The sequence below is a fragment of the Lissotriton vulgaris genome, chromosome 3_1, assembly GCF_964263255.1.
Source record: "Lissotriton vulgaris chromosome 3_1, aLisVul1.2, whole genome shotgun sequence".
Classification (NCBI taxonomy): Eukaryota; Metazoa; Chordata; class Amphibia; order Caudata; family Salamandridae; genus Lissotriton; species Lissotriton vulgaris.
This window is the reverse complement of record NC_141689.1, coordinates 2,104,009,132-2,104,025,878: the sequence shown is the minus strand read 5'-3', so window position 1 is coordinate 2,104,025,878 and position 16,747 is coordinate 2,104,009,132. Positions and strand designations below refer to the sequence as shown.

General features: G+C 44.0%; 1 protein-coding gene across 1 annotated transcript in view; it reads left to right on the top strand.

Moving 5' to 3' along the window:
• Window positions 1–16,747, top strand: part of OCIAD1 (OCIA domain containing 1) — a 231,046-nt gene that overhangs the window by 5,091 nt on the left and 209,208 nt on the right. Inside the window, exon 2 of the mRNA XM_086962661.1 lies at window positions 1,557–1,641. Coding sequence (XP_086818787.1) covers window positions 1,557–1,641 — 85 coding nt within the window. The remainder of the gene's footprint in view (window positions 1–1,556; window positions 1,642–16,747) is intronic.

The window sequence follows — 16,747 nt, the reverse complement described above, 5'->3', positions numbered from 1 at the left end:
AGATGTCATCATTTTTACTCTGTTCGATGAGTGAAGGGATGCACACCTTGTTTATCCTATTTCTTTCGTTCTTCCTGTTCCTTTTGCCTTTGTTCAGTTTGCGTGCAGAACGGTTATATTAGGCCTACACCACTGCCATCTGTTAGAATGAACTATTTAGAGATGGGGCTGCGTCTAGCCCCATGAAACCAATCGCACAGCATCATGCCGCCCTTGGCGTACATGTGTATTCAAAGGTTCTTTAACCATTTATCAGTACTATTCCATATTTTCAGCTTCTTATTTAAACATTTTCATCACATGTTTATCCAAATCCACAGAAACCGATTATTTTTACTCTGTCATTGATGCATCAAGTTGTATTTGGGGTGTGCATTATTTTGTTTGCTTATTTCCAAACTTTCTGTAAAACATGAAACCATGTAGTTTACACTGTCCCACTCCTTGTGTGCAAAGAAATTTAATAAATTGCTTCTAAAGGAAAGTTAGTCAAAGGTGCATGGCCTAGGCTGGTAGGGCGTATAAAAGATTAGATGGTTTAGAAGACTACAAAAGATTAGATTTTTTTTTCAGAAAACATATATTTCCCCTGTTATGATGTTTACACTTGACAATGGAGGTATATTTGCCGGAAAGCAAAAAATAGTTGTGCTTTGATATATATAATTTAAAATGAACACATTAGTTATTTTTACTGCAGTTCTTTACTTTGCCTCTGTAACATGCCATCAAGAGTTTTAGGATTTACCAATGAGAGGGTTTGGCTAATAGGCAGCAAGGCCGTGACAACAAAACAATAAACAACTACAAATGCCAATTAATTAGGTTAGATTGGCCTAACAGAAGGATGTTAGGCCAATCTAACCTAATTATCACCTGTGAGAAAGTGACACATTTACAGATTTATTGTTAGATTGTTTGATGGCCTATTGTTCAAACAAGCAGATTTGACTCATGCATTTTTGGTTTTTTGAAAATTAATGTACAGTTTTCAGTGTGTACTCTTATCTGACACCCCAAAGGGGCATTGAAAGTAAATGTATATAGGAGATATGTATGTATGTATGTATGAATGAGCTGTCACCTGAGTATGTTTTCAGTGGTATTTGAATGTCAGGGAAAGATATGAATATTTTGAATCAACTAAATCACAATTTTGAATGTTGAGAGCTTGTTAAAATAGATTTTTTTTAGAATGTTTCTTACTTGTTGTCTTAAAAATTATAGCGATGAATTGACCCAATTTTGCGCAAAAATAAATTTATTTATTCTAACTTAAAAGCGGTTTGGAAGGGCTAGTTTTATTCAGTCACTTTGCGTCTCAAGGTGTTCAATGAATGGCAGTATTGGCATTTGTAGTTGTTTATTATCAAGAGTTTTAAGGCGCAAGAATACAGCGATTAAATCAGTTTTATTTAATTGCCTGCCTGGAAGTTAATATTTCTGTTAGAAGTTATGATTCGTATTGTCACATTTAATTTTTACAGAATATTTTGAATATTCGTTTTAATAGATCTTTCCCTTACTATTGTCCAAATGTGTTTTTGTTACATAAGCATCCAGTAAAAGTGGGTTACGTTCCTACAGAAGAGGAAAGGCGAGTCTTCAAAGAATGTAATGACGAGAGCTTCTGGTACAGATGTGAGTACTTTATTTAGTATTTGTTGTAAATGCATGCTGTTGCCACTTATCGTGTTGAAACTGCATATTAGGTTTGCCCATAAATCCCTGGCACTGTGAAATATGTTTGTGATTGTTGGACATTTTAAAGGAAAATATTCTTCTGTTGTCAAAGTAACATTCAGTCATTGAGTTGAAGGGTGAATATACTTCTATAGTGCATTATACGGCAAAACATCTTAAAGGCTACTGTTGAAGATTGCATGTATCATATGGACAGGCAAGACATCAAGATTTATTAAACCAAAGTTGTAAGCATTGCCAGGGACCTTCTAGCCCGTTGTAGTCCTGAAACGTCCTTTTCTGACAAGAAAGAATTTTGCCATTTGATCATCATTCTTAGAGACAGAGAAAGTGGTTGTTAAAATGGTACTGGAAATGCAGATGAGCTCTGTCTCAGAGACTGAGACACTGTTGCAGATGGTACAGAACATTTAGATGTGCATATGATCCGAAACGGAGACACTTGCCTACCAGGAGAGGGCTCTGCAAAACACTACATGGCAGCTGACCCCAATGTAAATAACAAATGCACAACAGGCACTTCAATTTACATCGACTCCTCCAGGGGCAGCTCTTCCGGTAAGGCGGAGGAGCGTCACCCCACTGCCTTTAAGCACTGCAAATATTAAAAAAATAAAATGATAATACTGAGATGTTATTATCATTTTATTTTTCTGTGCTGGGGTGGTTTTGTGGTGCGGGGCTAGTCACCCTCCTAAGTGCGCATGGTCCCTCTGGGGCCAGCCAAACATTCATGCACACTTTGCATGTTCTCCACCCAGGCTGCATTACAGCCTGGGTGGAGCACATGCCCAGGCTTCCATTCCCCATCTGAGTGCCCAACCACGGCGCTCAGACCAATCACAAAGCTACATTGAAGCGTTGTGATTGGCTCAGGTGAGCCTATCCTGCTTTCGGTTCCAAATGAAGTCAGAAAGAAGACGTGAGGTGGTCGCCGGCCGGCAGGTAAGTGATTTTTTATTTATTTTCATTTTCTCCTCTCCCCCATCCCGCCCCACTACTGATTCCCGGGAGCAGCCGCGACTGGACCACTCCCGCTATAACTGATTGTTAAAGAGTGGTTAAGTCGTTCAGCCAATTTTTTGAGTTGGTTTTAAATGAATGGCATCAACAACGGTTGAGATTTAGGTCATCTTGAAGAATTATTTTTTAATTTACGATCTTCCTTGTTTTTGCACCATAGTGTATTGTTTTACTCACGTTTTAATGTTTTGTCACCGCCTTAGGTGATCATTATCAAAAATACATAATTTATACAAATGCTGAGAGAGATGAAAATGGATAAACCATTAAAATGGTGGTTGAAAATCCCTGTGCCGAAGGAGCTTTGAAAAAATCTTAAAACACCTTCCCGAAGCAGATCTGTATTCCCAGGAAAGTCTCTTCAGGCACTTGAGAATCCAAACTACCCAAACAAGATTGCCATTTGTTATCAGTGTAAGAGAGGTGATGTTTATCCAATGAATATGAAAACACTTTAGGGCCAATTTACAAAGGCATTTAGGAGTACGGAAAGTAGTACTACTTCAATACTCATTTACGTACTCTTGCATGCCTTTTTACATGGATTATAGATTAATTTATATGTTGCACAATTACTTAAAATCATGGTACCCATTAAATACTTGAAAAAGATCATTATTAAAAGATTTGTGTTAAAAAAAAATATATCACTCACAAATACTTCATTAATAAAAATGCCTGTAGGATGGGGGGGTGTGGCCAAACAACATGGCCGACAGGACGTGAGCCCCTCGAGTTCGCGAAATTCTGCAAGATCCTGCTCGCACTGGAAATAGATGTGTGTTGCTGAAGCCCGCTCACCTCCTGCAGGCGTAGTGCTGTCCGTGGGACACAGGCTGCTCTAGGAAAGCAATGACCGCCAAGGCAAACTAGGCTGCATCACGTAGCGACGGCTCAGGCCTGGTGCGATCGCCGATTGTGGACTCTCCCAACGAGGAAGGTACGGGGGTCCGGGCCGCGCAGAGTGGTTGAGACATCTCGTTCTCCCCCACTGCCTCCTTAACTTCATCTGTTGCCGTCGCTGCTGACGTGCCTTGGACGCCGGGCCGCTTATCCGGGGCAGACAACGCAGCCTCCTCCGCAGAGAGCCCGGAGAGCAACAGGGAGGCCTTCCCATGCCGGATCTACTGTCCGAAGCGGGCAGCGCAGAGTTGCTCCGGGCCCACTCCGGGTCCTGGAGGACCACCTTTGTTTGGGTCGTTGAGGCGCTGCAACTGGGACTTGGAAGCTGGGCTCGCCGGGCGTCACAGCGGCAGGGGCCAAACAGTTGCCTTTGTGGGGAACGCGACTGGAACCTCTGGGCAGCATACTGCGAGCAGTGTTACACGGAGATTGAGGCACGAATGGGGCAGTGTGGTGCAACCGGAGCAAGAACTGCCTCTCACTCTGACCTAACCGGGGTGGAGTGAACAGGTGAGCCGGCAGGGACTCCAGCCATTAGAGGGTAATCCGGCTTGTGACCAGGCTGTTTTTTTCCGAGGCAGAGAGTCTAACGGGACGAGAGCCTGCATTGCAGACAGGATGTTGCCTCCTCTGTTTACTGGCAGGCACTGCCAAAGGAGGAAGCACTACAGGTGGAGCTCAACCTGGGCCTTGAGGTGCAATACATTTATTGAACGGACACTGAGGGGGTAATAGCTGGAACCACCTGCTCACAAGTAATTCCTGCGAACTGGGTCACCTGAACAACGAACAAAAAATGGTCAAAGACAAGCCAATGAAGGCAGCAGGTGCCAACACAGTCACCCAATACACAACCCCGAAGCATCCCCGCAGCGTAAAACCGGGCAGACGGGGGCCGGAACCGGCGGAAGAGACTCCTGAGCCCTCCAGAGCGGACCTCATGGCTGCCATACAGTGGTCCAGGAATGCACTAGAGGACATCATAGAGACTGTCTCTGTAGATGTCAACTTGTTACGGGCAGACTTGCAGAAAGTGGCTGATAAGGTCACGACAGCCGAGGCAAATATAGTGGAACTACGAAGGGACTTTGTGATGCTCAAACAGCAAGTTGCACCGATGACAATGGCCACAAAAGTGCTGGAGCGGTGTGCAGAGGATGCAGAGGGAAGAGCCTGGCGCAGTAACATTTGTGTTCTGGGAATCCCCGAAAAAGCTGAACAAGGGTTGGCTGAGCAATTTTTAGAACACAGAATCCGAACGCAACTCCATCCTAAGGGCTTGTCTGCTGTATTTTCAATACAGGGGGCTCACAGGGCCCTGGTGCCACCTCCACCCCCGGGCGCACAGCCCCATGCACTAATAGCAAAAGTGCCCAACTACCAGCCAGAGACTGCGAGCAACGAGCGAACACCAGAATCTTCCGTATGAGAATAATAAAGTATCTGTGTATCCTGACTACACAAGGCAGGTGCAGGCGGTCCGGAAAAAGTCACTTACGAACTGAAAAAACGTTATTGTTCCACTATGAGATCCCTAAAGAAACACACTAAGCAAGACCACATCTATTCCCAACTGAGCAAGAAATTACAGGGTGACAACAACATTATCATCCGACAGTCGGACAAGGATGGTCATGAGGCCACAAGACTTGTATATGAAGGAGGCATTAATACATTTGAATTAGAGGAACTGCTATAAAAGAAGTACCATGCTAGCAGTAAAATGTGCATGGAGTGATTTCAATAGCAAATTGCTGGCGTGGAAATCTGCGGGTCTGTTAAGTACGGAAGAGTTCAAATTTTTATAAGTAGACCATCTCATTATACCAGCCATCTACTTTATCCCCAAAATTTATAAAGATGTGCACAAACCCCCAGGGAGGCCATTTATATCAGCCCAGGGGAGTCAAATGGAAAATATGTAGACTTGTTCCTTCAAGAACACGCGAGGAAGCTCCCATCGTATATTCAGGACACTGGGGTCTTCCTTCGCAAAACACAAAATGTAAAATGGGAAGATGACTGTGTACTAATCTCATTAGATGTTACATCATTGTACACAAGTATACATAACAGCGATGGCTTGAAGGCAATTGAATTCTATTTGAACACCAGACCTATGCAGTTTTATGCACATAACAAAATGTTATTAGCTATGATTTCCACATGCTTAGAAAATATTTGTTTCCCTTTTCTCAATCAAATTTTCCAGCAAGTCAGGGGGGTTGCCATTGGGGCCTGTTTTTCTCCCAGTTATGGACATATGTATATGGGCATGTGGGAGGAATGGGTCCTCATGGCAACACCTAGTGAGACCCTTTCTAGAAATGTACTTTGCTGGTATAGATATATTGATAGTTTATTGTTCGTTTGGAAAGGCAGAGAAATTGACGCACACAACTTTGTATCAGAACTCAATAATACAACCCAGATGAGCAAAGAAAGCATAGTTTTTCTAGATGTGGAGATATACGTGGCAAACAGGCTAGAAACACGTCTTCACAGAAAACCATCTGCTGGTAACACAGTGCTGCATGCTTCCAGTCATCATCCCTCCCACCTGATCTACAGCATTCCTTACGGGGAAATGCTGCGGATCAGGAGGATATGAAGCACAGATCATGATTGCAGTCAGGCTCAGAGGGCGAGTAAGGAGAGATTCCTAGCCAGAGGGTATTCTGAGAAGGTGGTTATGACTGCCATAAAAAAGGCCAACAAGCTACAACGTTCTGAAGTGTTAACACCAAACGTCACTAAGGACAATAGCACCTCTAAACCCATTGATCAGCCCACTCGGTTGGTGCTAACCTTTAACCGCCAACATAAAACCCTACGGAAAATCGTGAACAAAAACTGGCCCTTGATACTTAATGATCTATTATTAGGTGGTCGTTTGACAACAACGCTCAGAATGACCTATGGGAAGGCTCGCTCCATGAGCAACGCATTGGTAAGGAGAAATCCTGAGATCTCTTTTACCAAAAATTGGCTCCGTAACAGAACAGGCTTTTTCAAGTGTGCTACTTGTAGAGCCTGTTAATATGGCTGTAATACCAATTCATATACCACCCTATTCAAACCAAAATCAGTTGCCATTACAAAACCTCTCAATTGCAAAACTGAATTCACGGTGTATGTGCTGGAGTGTCCATGTGGCCTGCGCTATGTGGGTAGCACTAAGTTGCAGGTACACAAACTGATACACTAGCACATGAGAGCCATTACTAACAATGACGCCGCTTATCCAGTGGCAAGGCATTTTAAAGAACATCACTGCAGTGATCTACAGTATTTAAAATACTTTGCCGTTGATACTGTCTTGCCTCTTAGAAGGGGTGATAATCGGGAATACCTCCAAAGGAAGCTGTAAACAAATGTTGGACTGTAAGACACCTCAGGGTCTCAATGCCAGTGAGGATTTCTTCACCTGCCTATGAAAGTTCTGGCTCACACATTGGGTCTCTTATAGCTGATATCAGTACCGCCTCTTAGTAGTTTTTTTTTCAATTCATTTATTTTTTAGCTTTACACACTTTTACACTTTAAATCACGGCTGTGATTTAAACAGGGTGTTAGCACTCTTATATTATAGCAGTAGCCCTTTATACCAGAAGGACATTCATGGTCGTGGGCCCACTTGGGCAGGACACAAGAATCTATGTCTTTATAGCATCTGAACTTATATGCAATTTAGGTCAAGACCCTATTTGGAGCAATTGGTACTTTACCATGACACTGGTCATGTGCAGCGGAGCTATTATAATTTTCGATTTATTTTTTGAAAACAGATTTTATTGATGATTGTTCACAATATGCAGGCCTCTGCAAACCTGAGGGAACCGCAGGACCTTAGCACCATTTCAGATAATGCACAATCACATTATTTAAGAAAGCAATTTTCAATCAAAACGATGCAGAAATAAACATTTACCCCCTTGGACCCCTACGCCTACCCCAGCCCCGGGCCCCCCCCTCCAGACCCTCCCGGCCACCCCGTCCCCCTTCCCGATTCCCCCCCCCACGCATGGTCTTCAACTGCTTCCCTGGCCCTGACACTAATTCTAACAACCATAGGTGCACCTGTCGGTGGTCGCTTAGGACATCTCCACCAATTCCTCATGATCTACTGGAGGCTCTAGCCAGAGGCCTCTATATTCCGCCCGGATCTTCCAAATTTTATAGTGCTTCCGTGGGCAGCCTCTGGCCACAAATATCGGCTCTTCCAAACCCATACAAAAAATCAAGCCCCCTCTTGCAAGCCACCAACGCCGGAGCCCTCGTGTCCTTCCATGCTTTCGCAACATCTCTCTTGGCCAGCGTTAGGCCCAACAAGAGCTGGTGCCTCTTATACAAGTTTCCACCAATCCCCTCCATAACATGCAAGAGTCCCAACCATGGTGTACGAGGGAGGTCCCACCCCAGCACCTCCGCCAGGCAGTCCCACATTCCACTCAAGAATCTTGCATTCCCACACTGTGTGAATAAAATAATTTTCGATTTTGACATAATTTTCGGAGGTATTTATGCTTCTTAATATATATATATCTATCCAACCCTTAACTTTCCAGGTAAAGAAAGGACTGTCTGGGCCACTCTAGAGTTGAGAGCGTCTTTATTTGGACAGCTTAGCTCGATGTGTGTCTGTTGCGCTCTCTAGATTGACAGCTGTGTGCTAATCCAGCGAGTAACTTGTTACGTAGCCCACTGGGGCGTGTTTATGAGAAATACAGTTAGCATGCTTGACCACAAAGAAATAATTATTTTGGCATTTTCGGAATTAATTTTTTTTTTTTCCGTATTTGATGCTTTATTGACAATGAGGACTGACATTAAAGCACAACAATGTATGTGGTTTTAATTACATTACACCGCGTTGTGGCCATGATAATCACCCGGTATGATAATGATGTATTTCTGATTTATTTGCAATTATTAACTTCATGCTGCTCAAAATAATGCCAGAATGTGTATGAGATCCGTAATGACTTCAGCGAGTCTGTTGTTGATTTCTTCTGGTATGACGTGAATACCATGTGACTTGTACTTAAATGTAACGTAAACATTTGTCTCGTACTCGTGAAAAAACAGGCTTGTCCTGAGAAACGCGTCGAGCTAAGCTGTCCAAATAAAGACGCTCTCAACTCTAAAGTGGCCCGGACAATCCTTTCTTAACCTGGAAAGTGAAGTGAAGTGTTGGATATTCAGGGACTTGCCCTGGAAGCGGCAGGGATCCACAGCGGCTTTCTGGTTGGATATATATATATATATATATATTTCTTTAATGTCATTTTATTCCACCTACATTGATTTGAGCTCTGCCTGCAAAGCACAATTTTAAGGGCTAACCTTTTTTTTTATTGTACCCAATATAATTTGGGTGCTTTTTAAATATTTATGCAATCATAAATATTTATATTTTGCTCTCTTTGCACATATTTATTGTATTTCAATTTCTGAATCAATTTCACAAATGCAATATGGTAACTAGATCGCTATGATTCTGTGAAATGTACCGTCTATGTCTATGATGCTTTATCACATGTGTTTTTTGCACTGGCACTTTGAAAAGACAAAAATGACTCAAAAATGTGTATATACCTTTAACATGTACTAGCCTTGTATATACATTGCTGGGTGGGTTGGTCAAGTTGACCATGAAAATGGTAGAGGGTACTTACACTAAATCACACTATTTAAACAAGGTCTAGACCTAGGGACTCTATGGTCCAGTGGAAGGCAGGAGCCGAAACGCGTAGACCGTCCTTTTTTGATGCACGTTACATTTGCACTGGTGTGTAAATAAAAAGAACGCTAAAACCATCTGTTGCTGTGCCGTGTCCTTTGATCTACAAGAAGTGGAGAAAAGAAGCTGTGGTAATATTGAGCGCGTGAGCTGGGACGCGCAACACAGGCACTCCAAGACGAGGTGAAGCGGCCGTGACTGATCTGGAGATCAGAATCCAGCTGACTGCAATCTTGGCAAAAACGGCCGACGCCTCTGCTGCAAGGCCAGGCGGCCCGTGAAAGGACTGCTGCGGGGAGACTCGAGGCGGAGAAAGCTAGCGGAGCAGTACGGAGGTGACCGGAGCTGGGGTGAGTAGAGCGTCGTGGTGGTTGTCAGACCGCCTAACTCTGTGACACAGCGGAGGCTGTGTTCGGGTGGGGTGAGAGGCGACCGCCCTTCAGCTTAGCAAACCCCGGCGAGGGAAGCCTTGGTGTGGTGTAGGAACTAGCGCGTGAGAAGGGGAACGGAGCCCGAAAATACACGTAACATTACTCACCGTTTCACCAACGTACAGCCTGGTCAAAACTCCCGAGGAATTGGGAAAAGTATCAACAATCTGCCCGGCGAGGAAAACTGAAAGCACGTCGTCATCGGTGAGATTGACGAGTCAGATTATCCTTAAAGGGACAACGCAGCATTTTTGGATAAACGCGTGAACACGAAGGTGTTTCACAAGAAAGTAACAGAAGCGTGGAATTGGGTCCGGCTAAGCCCTGGGATCAGGAGAGCAGGGTACCCCAATCTAAATACGACCAAATAACACACCAAACAAGTGTAACACTGTGTCAAGTAGAAAATAATTAATAACCCAACCCAGCTATAATGAATACATGGCAGACCAAACAAAAAATCGCCAGCAGAGGGCGAGTGAGCTTCTCAACGATGACAAAATACCGACAACATCCTCTAATGCAAAGAAAGATGGGGGAGACAAAACTAAGGAGAGAACAATTGCCAATATAATACGGGAATTACAGCTTCAGCGTATCCAGGAAGTAAATAAGTGGTGGGAGAAAACATCACTAGAGAAATATATTGAATATAAAAGAGTACCTCGAGGATTAAGGATCCTAATAATGCCAACTTTAAATGACTTGGACGCTGACCTAATAAAATTATGCCAAACGGATACAAATGAATGTTCTTACAAACTGATGAGGACCCTAATCATTCATGCAGAGAGGAAACTTGAAAAGATTTTGAGCACAATAGTGGCCTTGGAAGCAGAACTCGAAGATATCCCCACATCAGAAGAGAGCAAAGAAGCATTGGAGGCTATGGAAAAGAAGATAGCGAAGCATGAGATGGAGGTGGAAAAAAGGAAGGCTAACAAATTTATGAGAGATAGATTAGATTATATGAATGGCCGAATTTACACCTTCGCCAGAAAATATGATACACTTAGGAGTCACGTCACCATGGACAAAAACATGGACAAATCCATCGATCCTACGGAAGAGGTAGACAGCTCGGAGGTGAGCTCAGTTGAAGGAGATCTGAATGTAACCCCTTTGGATTTTCAGGGGGAGATAAAACTAGCGCACATGATAACGCGACAAAGAGGAAGAGGCAGAGCCAACACCTGGGGAAGGGAACAACGTCCTCCAAAGAAACCCCCGACAAACCAAAAACCAGAAGGGGTGGAAAAAGAAGCAAAACCAAAGCGAGGCAAAGGAAAGCCAAAATAAAGGCGAAGAAACAACTGTCCGTGCCGAATATAGTGGTAAATTTATCAAGCAAACAACTATCGGACAGCCACCTAAAACTCTTAAATAAAGGTCTTTCTTTCTGCCCAACGAAGACAATGAATGTACCAAACGCTCGCATTGACCTCTACAAATTTTGCAGGAAGGTGAAACTTAAAAAACACTTTGCTGAGAAGACTCAATCAAATAAAAACAAAAGAACATGTGCCCTGGATACCAACATAAGAACAGCAGTTACACAAAAAGACCTAACTGTCATGATAACTTTAACATCTATCAAAGAGACCCCCTCTGAAAGCCAAAGGGACAATACAATCACTCCTGAAATGGAAATGAATTTCTGTGAAAGCATTGGTCTGCCCACCAACATAGGTGGAAAAAGTGGATTAAAAAGAGCTTCCAAATTCTGTCCACAACTCCCTCCTGGGAATAAGGTTGACTTATTCCATGAACTCATGGTGGAGGAAATAATGAAGATCTCGGATAAATCCATGAAATACGGACAAGGTGGAAAACAAAATCTTTCTTTGGAAGAGCAAAAAGCAAAGATGGACCTAAGAAACGATGTTTCTATAATCATAAAATCCTCTGATAAAGGGTGCAACCTCGTTATTCAAAATGTTGCAGATTATGTTGAAGAAGCAAACCGGCAACTCCTCATCCAGGAACACTATGAGAAACTGAGTACGAATCCATTAGAAACGTGGACAAATGAATATCACTCAAAGTTGCTAACCTGGAAAGATAGGGGTCTCCTTGACTTCGATGAATACAACTACTTGAAAACGAACAACCCGATTATGGCCACCGTATATTTTCTACCAAAAATCCACAAGTCACTAGATAAGCCACCAGGGAGACCCATTGTGAGCTCGATAGGGTCTCTACTAGAATCCACGTCGAGATTCATAGATATCTTTTTGATGCACTATGTGACCAACCTGCCATCTTTCCTAAGGGACACAATGGATTTTTTGCAGAGAATATCAACCTGTGAATGGAAACCAACCTACCAAATGGCAACAATCGATGTCACATCATTGTATACCTCAATACGCCATGAGGATGGCATTGAGGCTGTGAAAGAGATCCTCAAGACACGGTCTGTGAACTATCTAGAACATTCAATAATGCTATTGGACATGCTCCAATATTGTCTGACACACAATGCGTTCCTGTTCCTGGGAGACACATATCTCCAGAAGCAGGGTACAGCAATGGGGACATCTTTTGCGCCCACATATGCAAATATCGTGATGGGGGCCTGGGAAACTGAGGTGATCAAGAAAGATCAAGAAAATCCGGATGGGCCGAAAATCAAATTGTGGTGTCGCTTCATTGACGACTTGTTCGTCATTTGGGACGGGGATGAGGAATCGTTGAAAAAATTCACTGAAACCCTGAATAACAACCGATTTACTCTAAAATTTACATCTACAACCAGCTCCCACTCTTTGATATTTCTGGACGTGGAAATATTCATCATGAACAATAAACTTTGTTCTAAAATCCACAGGAAGCCAACAGCATGCAATAGCATTCTACATGCTAATAGTGGACACCCGACCAGATTGAAATGGAGTATCCCTTACGGACAGATGTTAAGGGCAAAAAGGAATTGCTCTGAAGGAGATGATCTGGATAAAGAAATAGAGACTATGAGCCTCAGATTCCTCGAAAGAGGATACCCAATTGAAGTAATTACCACTGCCAAAAATCGTATGCATCTTAGGAATAGAGAAGAATTGCTAACCCCTAAGGACAAGAAACTTAGAAGAGATCAAGAACACGATACAGATTTGAGCAGTGTAACAACTAGAATCATTGTGGAGTATGACAATCAAAGCACACAAATGAAGAAAGCCTACAAAAAGCATTGGCCAATCCTTCGTTTGGATAAAACCTTGAATGAAAGCCTGACAGCCAACCCGAGCATAACATACAGGAAGACTTCCTCCTTAAGAGACATGTTGACACAAAGTCATCTAGAACCATGCAAGGAGAGAAAACAGAAATGGCTGACAACACCTGGCTTCTGGAAATGCACAAATGTAAAGCCCGTGAGCATGGGGAAAATATCAAACATTATGTACTTCAGAATGGCAGAAAAGAAACCATCTATGACCATATTACATGCGAATCTAAATGTGTGGTTTATCGACTCAAATGTCCATGTGGCAAGTACTACATTGGGAGCACCATAAACAAACTTAAGTTAAGGATATTACAACATTTAAGGGCGATAAAGAACAAGGACCCGTGCTACCCAATGGCCACACACTTTACTCAGTACCACCAAAGTGACACCTCCCTCTTGAAATACTCTGGAATCAAACTGTGTAAACTCCCGGAACGGGGTGGAGATCAACTACAACTGTTGAGACGCTTAGAATCACGAATGATACTAAGTATGGGAACTGAGGCACCGTTTGGTCATAACTTGGATGCTCTCACTTCAACGAAGCAAAGTAGAATTGCTTTTGGGCAAGGAGAGCTGCATGTCAGCAGCTCCCCTTGTCCAAAAGCAATGCCTTCTCCAGCAGGAGGCGGGGAGCCGGCAGGGACCGTGGGGGCATTGGGGCTCACCCCATGGTCCCCAACTTGAGGGCCGGCTCCGGGGATGGGATCCCCAGGGCCAGAAGTGGGGGGGGGGGCACTTGGCTCCCCTGCCCTTTATATATATTTTTTATTTAAAAAAAAAAAAAAGGTCGGCCCCAGGGGATGGGGTCCCGGGGGCCATAATTGACTTAGGAGGGGGTCCACACGACCCCCTCCCCCCCAAAAAAATCCAGGCTGGGCAGGCCCCTGGGGATGGGATCCCCGGGGCCAGTAGTGGCACAGGGGAGGGGGTCCATGTCCCCCCCTCCCGGAACAAATAAAAAACAAAATTTAAAAAAACAAGGCCGGGGTATGGGGTCCCCGGGATCAATAGTGGCCCAGGGAAGGGGGGGCCATGCAGCCCTATACCCGTTTTGTTTTTTTTAAATAAAAAAAATACTCATGCGTTGGGGATAGGGTCCCATGGGCCCAAAAATGTTAAGTGAACAAAAGTGTCCACTTCTCAGCAATCTCACTGTGTAGGGCTTACTGGAGGTAAGAGGTAGGCTAGTTTTCCCCTAAGGACCCCCAGCAGCGTAGGGGACTTCAATCCCCATCCAAGAGTGCGCCAGGGAGCGCGTTTGCAGAGTGTTGGAGAAAGGGGGCATGGCCTGCTATGAGATCTTACCAATCCTGCTGTGTGGGACTTACTGGAGGTAATAGGAGGGGTAGTTGGCCCCAAGGATGTTACCTCCTGTAAGTCGCACACAGTGTGATTGCTAAAACGTTCCTCTTTGCATACTACGGGATGGGGGATGAAGTCCAATATACTCCTGATGGACTTTGGGGGCCAAGAAGCCCTCCTGGTAGCCCTCCTGGTAGCTCCTGTAAGTCCTACGCAGCGGAATTCCAGAGCACTGGTTGGAGGCCCAGCACCCTTTCCCCACCACTCTGCAAACGTTAAAGAAATGTTTGCAATGTAATAGGTTTCGCATTTGAGAGAGTTGGAGCTATTGACGTTGTAAATGTAAATGTTTTTTGCTAATGTTTTTGGGAGTGGATATACGTTGTTTGTAGTGGAATTATGTGGTAAGTTGTGCAGTGAAATTAAGTGGATAGAAAGTGTGGTATTTATTTCATAGGAATTATGTAGAGTGGGATTATGTGTATGGAGAGTAATTATGCGGTATGGTAGTCTGTGTTGTGGAGTGGTAACCTCAGGTTTAGTCTTCCTCGTTTCCTAATCTGCAGGTTTGAACAAAAAAAGCCTTGTTTCTAGCTCGAATGGCTCAAATGTTACCAAAAATGCAGCGACGAGTGTTACAGCGTGGTTGAAGGCCCTTTGCAAACCTAGATTGGTCAACTGTTACTTATTGCTAAATGTGGGTGTTAAATTGGTACTAATGGTGTGCAAGCCACTCTTGCTTCCTTCTGCGCCTCTCTTGCCTCTTTCTGCATTCCTGTTGCTTCTTTCTGCACATTTCTTTCTTTTCCTGCACTTCTCTTGCCTCTTTCTGCAAATCTCTTCTACTTTGTGCACCTCTTTCTGCAACTCTGTTGCCTCTTTCTGCACCTCATTTGCTTCTTTCAGTACCCCTCTTACCTCTTTTTGCACCCTTCTTCCCTCTATCTGCACCTCTCTTGCCTTCTTCTGTACACATCTTATGTCTTTCTGCACCCTTTTTGCTTCTTTCTGCACCTCTGTTCCTTCTTTCTGTACTTATCATTTTTTCTTTCTGCACCTCTCTTGCCTCTTTCTGCAGTTATCTTGCCTCTTTCTGCAGTCATCTTGCCTCTTTCTGCAGTTCTCTTGCCTCTCTGCAGTTCTCTTGCCTCTTTCTGCACTAATCTTGCCTCTTTCTGTAACTCTTGCCTCTTTCTGCACCTCTCTTGCCTCTTTCTGCACCTCTCGTCTCATTGTGTACCTCACTTGCTTCTTTCTGTACTCCTTTTGCCTTTTTCTGCACCCCTCTCCCCTCTTTTTGCAACTTATTTTGCCCCTTTGTATACCTCTGTACCCTCATTCTGCACCACTCTTGCCTCTTTCTGTACCTCTGTTCCTTCTTTCTTCACCTGTCTTGTCTCTTTCTGCACCATTTGTGCCTCTTTCAGCACCTCTGTTGCTTCTTTCTGCCGTTCTCTTCCTCTTTCTGCACCCCTCTTTACTCTTTCTGTATCCCTCTTGACTCTTTGTGCACCTCCCTTACCCCTTACTGCAAACCCTTGCCTCTTTTTCCACCTCTGTTGGTTCTTTCTGCACCTGTTTTGCTTCGTCCTGTACTTCACTTGCCTCTTTACGTACCCCTCTTGCCTCTTTCTGCACCTCTGTTGGTTCTTCCTGCACTGTTCTGGCTTCTTTCTTCACATCTGTTCCAAATTTCTGCATCCCTCTTGCTTTTTTCTGCACCCCTCTTCCCTCTTTCAGCACCTCTCTTACCTCAGTCTGCCCACCTCTTCCCTCTTTCTGCACCCCTTTTGCCCCCTTCTGTACCTCACTTGCCTCTTTTTGCACCTCTGTTGGTTCTTTTACACTGCTCTTGCTTCTTTCTGCACTTCTCTTTCACATTTCTGTACCGATCCTGCCTCTTTCTGCACCCCATTTACCTGTATCTGCACCTCTCTTGACTCTATCTACACCTCTGTTCATCCTTCTGTACCGCTATTGCCTCTTTCTGCAACTCTCTTGCCTCTTTCTGCACCTCTGTTGTTTCTTTCTGCACCTCTGTTGCTTCATTCTGCACCTGTCTTGTTTCTTTCTGCACCTGTGTTGTCTCTTTCTGCACTCGTCTTCCCTCTTTCTGTACCTTTCTTGCCTGTTTCTGCATCTCACTTGCCTCTTTCTGCACTTTTCGTGCTTTCTACAACTCTGTTGCTCTCTTTCAGCAATTCTCTTGCCTGTTTCTGCACTTCTCTTGCCTGTTTCTGTACCCCTCTTGCCTCTTTCCACACCTCTCTTCCATCTTTCTGTACCACTCTTGCCTCTTTTTGTACTTCTGTTGCTTCTTTCTGCACTTCTCCTCTTTTCTGCACTGCTCTTGCCTCATTCCGCATCCCTCTTGCTTCGTTGAGCACCTCTTTTGCTTCTTTC